At 46.0% G+C, this 7,056-nt stretch overlaps 1 protein-coding gene across 1 annotated transcript; it reads right to left on the bottom strand.

Annotated features, from left to right (window-relative positions):
* Positions 1-4,227: 4,227 nt before the first annotated feature.
* Positions 4,228-5,675, bottom strand: LOC147987832 (uncharacterized). The gene is made up of 2 exons (XM_087540451.1): positions 4,966-5,675; positions 4,228-4,849 (listed from the first exon to the last, which is right to left on the bottom strand). Exons 1-2 carry the CDS (start codon positions 5,673-5,675, stop codon positions 4,228-4,230), a joined length of 1,332 nt encoding a protein of 443 aa, XP_087396577.1.
* Positions 5,676-7,056: the final 1,381 nt, after the last annotated feature.

Genomic DNA, 7,056 nt, shown 5'->3' with positions numbered 1-7,056 from the left:
AGCTCTCTCCTGAGTATATCCAATGGCTGGCACCACACGTGCTCCTGCATCAACTGAAGCCACTGACAGCACAGCTGCCAAGAGACCCAAGAAGCGCACTCGAGCACTCAATGACCGAGAGCTTCTTGTGGCTCTTCACCAAAAGCAAGATAGGCATCACGACTGGCTCAAACGGCAGATGAGAAGCATCATGCAAGACGTCAATCGCATCAGAAATCTGGCAACCAAGAATGCGTTTGTCGCACACGAGACCTGTCACCGCACTTGGAAAGGCCTCACCATGATGAGTAATGAAGCTGAATTGCAAGAGAATGGCTTCAGAGAGCGATTCCAATTTGACTCCACGCCTCCAAGAAGAGCACTGATGCGAAGCACACCATCACTTGAAGAGTCAGAATTCTCTTCTTCTGCTGCCACCGTGTCTGCCCGGATTATTGAAGAAGACGACGACGCGACATCATCTCCACTTGCTTCAACACACGTCGAATCTGCACCAAGCTCATCTGCACCGCCACCAAACAACTCCACCGACCCTGCTGCGCCTGGGAACGCGTAGAAAACTCTATGTCTTCAAACCTTTTTTGGTCATCACTGACAAAAGGGGGAGAAGCATGATGTTTATAGTCTTCAAGCGGGTCACTTTGGGCGGGTGCCTCTATATTTTGCTACATTTTGCTTCGTGCTTACAACTCCCGTTTTTGCTACATTTGCTTCTTTGAGCTGTAACACTTAGCCTTGATGGCCGTCTCCTACCTGCTTGTCACTCCGTTATGCGAAGATAAATTCCGCATGTGCGACGATAAATTCCGCACTCATCTCTTACTGCAGACGTCCATTTTCCATTATGCATGTCATTATCTTCATATACTTTCACATGCATAGTGGATTGTCATCATAAGTTGAAGTGGATCTCCACAAGTACAACCTGCCATGTGCATTTGCATTCAAAAGGCAAATTGCTTATATGCACATCTTCAGGGGGAGCCCTTGCAACTTATGAAGACAAATTCCTTTACTATTTCACAATTATGTTCCCCGTTGAAAACTTCAACTAGTTTGTCATCAATCACCAAAAAGGGGGAGATTGTAAGTGCATCTAGTGCCACCCCTAGTTGGTTTTGGAGTATTGACGACAAACCTAGTTGAGGGACTAACGTGTTTGTGAGAATTGCAGGAAAACACAGGTAGAAGTCCCTCATTGATTCGGTTTTATTACCAGAGATGACCCCTAAAAATGTACGAAGACATTGAAGACAATGGTGGTTTATGAAGATATTCATATTGAAGACAATGACATGAGAAGACTCCCTATGAAGCTTATGTAACTCGAAGACTTAGATCCTTCGTAGTTTTATTTCATTTATGTAGTGTCATAGGAATCACCGTACTGTTAAGTGGGGTCCAAAAGCACCAGTCAGAATTACTGTAGTGATGCCTAATTCAAATCCTATGTCTTCGAGCGAAGACTTTGAGAGAAAATCTTGTCCAGAGTCAGACAAGTCAGCTTTACTTGTAGCCCAAGTAAAGTTGCCGTGTGAGTTCAAAATTTGACTGTTGGTACACGTGTCAGTTCCTTAGTGACCCAGGGTCATTTCGGACAGATCAGGTCGGGTTGCCAAGTGGCTATAAATAGTCCACCCCCCACAACTATAAACGGTTGGCTGCTCAGATTTCAGTACACGGCTTTTGTCGTTTTAGAACAACCCACCTCGAAGCTTTTGAAAGAAAAATTCCTAGTGAGGAGAAAAGCCCTAACCACCCAGAGCCAGAGTCAATTGGGCATCACTTAAGTCTTCGTGTCTGTGTGATCTGAAGACTTATTACACTTGAGGACTGTGCATCCTCCAGACGGTTAGGCGTCGCGTTCTGAGCATCCAAGAGAAATTGTGGATTGCCGGTGAACGAAGTCTGTGAAGGTTTGGGAGTCTACCTTGAAGACTTACCAGAGTGATTGGGCGAGGTCTGTGTGACCTTAGCTCAAGGAGAAAACGGTGAGGACTGGGTGTCTTGGACTAAGTGTCCTTGACTGGGTGTCCGGGACTGTGTGTCCTTTGGTTTAAATACCTAGCCGCTCCAACCAGACGTACAGTTGTCACAGCAACTGGAACTGGTCCAACAAATCATTGTCTTCAACGTGTCACTGGTTTCATCTTCACTTTCTTTTACTTACAGTTATTCATTGTGAAGCCATTGCATGCTTGTTTTATCTTTTGTCTTCACAACATGAATGTATGATCTGTTAGGCTTCATAACTTCTTCCTACCTGATCCTTATTACACTGAAGCTGGTTGTGATTGCGCTTTCACTCTATTGAATACATGACCATGGCTGGCCTAGTGTAATCTAACTTCCGCTGCATAGTAATAGGCATAATCTTCACTGTTTGTCTTCATAACTCTCACGTTTTGAAGACTTTCATAAAAATCGCCTATTCACCCCCCCCCCCCTCTAGTCAATATAACGCACTTTCAGTCAGGCGCAAGTCCATTACGTCAGCGCATCGTGCGCTCGGATCCTCTGAGGCTGGAACATCGCGGGTCCTCCCGGGAGCCTTCCAATCTACATTTCTCCACACTAATCCGCCAAAATATGATTCCTACCGGGACCGGTGTGCCCACCATGGGAACGAGAGGATGAGGGCTGCCGAGGCTCGATTCGATGCTGACATGGCGGCGGTGGAGGCGGCTGATGCGGCGGCACACACGCCCCAGAGGAGGAAGCCATCCGCGCCCGCATTGTAAAGAAGCGGCAGCGGAGGTACACACGGGCCCTGGTCCGAGAGCAGAATCGGGCGGTCCGTGGCATGACCAAACTGCCGCCCAAGGAAGAGAAGGAGGACATCGACGGGTCGGATAGCTCCGGCTCGTTCCATACTATGCCTTCGACCTCTCCTTCCGCGGGAACGACGACAAGGGCAACTGTGGATGATCTTCTCCATAGCTAGTATGTAGGTTAAATATGTGAATATTTTATTGTCCGATGACATGTCCTTATGTAGTATGTAGTCGCATGAGTTTGTTTGAATTTCAGGTATCCGATTGTGAGAAGAGAAATTTGAGGCATGATCGGTTAGTGTCCGTGGGCGCGCCCGAGCACTTCCACAGGCATTTGAGGGATCGGATTCGCTAAGTCCGGCTGTAGATGCTCTAATACGAGCTAGCTTCAGCACGATCGATCTCTCGCCAGGTGCCGGATTGGATGGCAATAGAGTCGTGTTTTTTTAACACAGATGCTCAGAGTAAATTTTTATGATATGCTGATTGTAATCAAGATTATTTATCAAGTAACTACTATATGCTTTGTGAGGTTTAATTCTGTACTAAACAGAACAATGGCTATATTTGTTTATTTATCATGCCAAATTGCAACCAAGCTAGCAAGCTGCACTTGCTTTCCAGGATGGATAGATTACTAAGAAATTTGCGGATGAAACAATTTAACTAGTGAGGATTTCTCCCCCCCCCCTCCCCCCTCCCCCCTCCGCACCTTCTGAGCCGATTCGGGGGCAACCCTAGTGGCACCGTCACAGCGTCTCCCCCTCCCTCTCCCTTCCCCCCGCCATTGCCAGAGGGCTTCTTCAGCGTGGGTGCACGACCCCGATGAAGGTGCGGGCGGGGACCTGGCGCCTCCTTCCTGGATGGAAAGGGCCTTGGCTCCTGGGGTGGCGGCCGTAGCCGGTGCCGCATGGTGCGGCCTGCGTGCGGCAAGTTGTGCCGGCAGGTGCTGGTTGGCAGCCTCCCACGGCTGTGTGGGCAACGTGGAGGTTGTGGTCGATGTTGCTGTGGCGGCACTTCGCATTCGCCAGTTTTCCATGGAGAAGGTTTTTCAGTACATGTTTCTCGGTCCTTAATTTCAAGTCTTCAAATGATAGGTGAATACTCTCATCATGGATTTGCATGGGACACATTTCTACCTAGAAAGTAGAAAATTAAAAATTTGTACTGATTTCTTAAGACCATAAGTACAAAAATTACTGTATCGAGATTTTTACCAATCCATGGCATGACATCCATTTAAACAATCTGTCGAGATTTGTGAAGCAATATTGCATGGGTCATATAATTAATGCTATTCTAGAAAGTACACATAAAATAAATACAATACTAGACTTTTCAGATTTATCTCGACTATAATGTGAGAAAGTAACATTACACATGTTCTACTGTGATTGAATACACCAAGGGTGTTGCTATCTGTAAAAATGATAATCCATGACACGCTTCTGAATCAATTATTTGTAGGGAACTTTGCGGTCCAACACGGTGTGTATGGAAACGAGCTTTCGATCAATTTACCGCCTTCAGCAAACCAATCATACTGTGTGGGATACATGTATCCCAAGTCCTGAAGCTTTGAGGTACTCAGGTGATAGGCAAATCCTCTCTCCAATGATTCACTCAAAAAGACAACTTCTTTCTGGGGATGAAATCCAATAATGTCAACATATTCTCTGTACTCCCCATCAACCTTATCTTTGGTGTCAAGAACATCCTCATTATCTGAGTCCCATTCAAATCCATTTTCCGGTGATGCTTGTTCTTTGTAATCAGGAAATCTATCATGATAAGAATGATAGTTGCTATCTTCCATGACCCAAGACCCCTGAACTTTCGGATTGTAGCCCCGATGTGATAGTATATGCCTAATATCTGCTTGATACTTCAGAACCCACTCGAGACGAGCAGAAGATTCATCGAGGATCCAAACTTGAAGCCGCTCTGCATGGGAAGCAATTGATGCGAGATACACTCCCTTCTCTGATCTTCCAAGCTGTAGTTTTGGAGTTCTGCTCGAATTAATATCTTGGGGCGGTTCAATTACCTGGTACTTGCCGCTTGACAAAGATATTCTGTGCATATAAAAGTAAAAAAACAAACAAAACAACACACATAAACAAAATTAAAATCGAGTGATATATCACATAATTAATTAGGAAAATGATGGTGCATGCAGGCTTAAGTATACCTCATAAAAAAATAGTGGTGCACATAGAGGTGTCCACGCCAGTAGACAGCACTTTTTGGGTCGCCGGACCAAGGCAGGTCGGCGACGGTGCTGAACGACTCCCCTTGCCGCTGGAATGATCTCTCCTCCCACCCATTCGTCCTCGAGGAGAAAATTTGCAGCAACATCGGGGACGGCGGCCACTCCCACGCCGCCACCCCACGGTCCAGTGTTCCCCGCCTGTAAGGACCCTCCGGGACGACGAGCACCTCATAGTGCGGCGACACGGCAGGGTCAAACATGATGTACCGGTGGTACATGAAGTGCTCCTTGCCGTAGCGGCATGGCGGCCGTGGGGAAGGCAGCTTGGCCCATTGCCGTGTAGCGGGGTTCACCACGTAGCCGCCGCTCAGAAGGAGGAGGCCATTGCAGTGGTCCATTATGATCGCGGCATAGAAATCACGGGCAGCATCAGGCAGGTAGTGGTGGAACTTGGAGCTGACCGTGACTGGTGCCGGCGAGGGGCGGGCGAAGAGCTCCGTGAGACAGTGGCCGTTGAAGTTGATGAGGATGCCCGCCAGCGGGAGGGGGAGGAGGTGCATGAGGCGGCGTGTGTCGATGATGGCGCGCCAGCAACTGTGGACGCACCGTGCCGCGGCGAGGCCGTGCGGAGGAAGGCGGCTAAGGACATCGACGAGCAGGTCGTCAGGTAGCTCCATCACCATGACCATGATCGGTTGATCTCGCGCCTTGACTGGCCTGGTTAGTTTGTTGAGCTCCACGAGACCTAATCTTAGTGTTCTGGACGCACCGTGCCGTGGCGAGACCTGCTTGCTGATCGGGCAGTTGAGGCGGCCGTGCAAAAAGCAGTTAGGTTATACCGCCGACCGAGTCCTTTATCGATTACACAAAAACAAGGACAATTAATTCAGATTTAGATGTGCTCTAAGTCTCTCTTCGTTCCTTTCAAAGAAAAAAGTCTCTCTTCATTGGATGAACCATCAAGATTGCTTTTTTTTACCACTTCCACTTCGGTACACCCCGAAACACATTGATGGCTGAGATTAAACCATACATTTGGTAACAAAGGGCATGATAGTCATATTTACCGCGCATATATAACAAAAACAAGGACAATTAATTCAGATTTAGATGTGCTCTAAGTCTCTCTTCGTTCCTTTCAAAGAAAAAAGTCTCCCTTCATTGGATGAACCATCAAGATTGCTTTTTTTTACCACTTCCACTTCGGTACACCCCGAAACACATTGATGGCTGAGATTAAACCATACATTTGGTAACAAAGGGCATGATAGTCATATTTACCGCGCATATATAACAAAAACAAGGACAATTAATTCAGATTTAGATGTGCTCTAAGTCTCTCTTCGTTCCTTTCAAAGAAAAAAGTCTCTCTTCATTGGATGAACCATCAAGATTGCTTTTTTTTACCACTTCCACTTCGGTACACCCCGAAACACATTGATGGCTGAGATTAAACCATACATTTGGTAACAAAGGGCATGATAGTCATATTTACCGCGCATATATAAGTACAATACAGCCGGCCAAATATTTATACGGGAAGGGGGATCGCACCCACACCCTCACTACTGGGAGTGCGGGTCATAACCACTAGACCAATCCAATTTACATGTTACCAAATAAGATGAACTCCTTTTGTAGTCTCACAGTCCATATTGGGCCAAAGCCCTTTTAGGTGGAGGGCTAGACCCAATAGTTGACTTGGGATAAAAGTGAAAACAATAAATGTTTTTATAAAAGTATTTAATAAATATTTGAAGGAAAAGAATTTAATTTTTTACTTAAAACTGTTATTTTTCTATTACAAACACTATTTCAAATTTCGAACCGGTTTTAAAAAATTGTTAAAACAGGAGAAAAATGAATTAACAAAAAAAAGAAGAAAAAATGCTTAGTCCTTGGCCCAACTAGGCGAAGGCATCACTCCCGTCGGGCACCTGTTCGGCCAGCCCAAATGGTTGGGGATTTGAAAAAAAACCATCAATTCAAAAAATGTTCCCATTTTCAAAATTTGTTCATAAATCCAAAAATGCCCCCTTTTTCAAATGTGTTCACAAATTCTAAATGCTC

This window comes from Triticum urartu, chromosome 2A (genome assembly GCF_056163025.1).
Source record: "Triticum urartu cultivar PI428250 chromosome 2A, HENAU_Tu73, whole genome shotgun sequence".
Taxonomy (NCBI): Eukaryota; Viridiplantae; Streptophyta; class Magnoliopsida; order Poales; family Poaceae; genus Triticum; species Triticum urartu.
This window is presented reverse-complemented; position numbering and strand designations above follow the sequence as displayed.

What these genes read in the sequence shown, in the direction of transcription:
- LOC147987832 (XM_087540451.1), bottom strand. Translation starts at nt 5,675, where the DNA reads ATGGTCATGGTGATGGAGCTACCTGACGACCTGCTCGTCGATGTCCTT. An exon ending in CACCACTATTTTTTTATGAG is followed by an intron (nt 4,850 to 4,965) that starts GTATACTTAAGC and finishes TTATATGCACAG; the next exon opens with AATATCTTTGTCAAGCGGCA.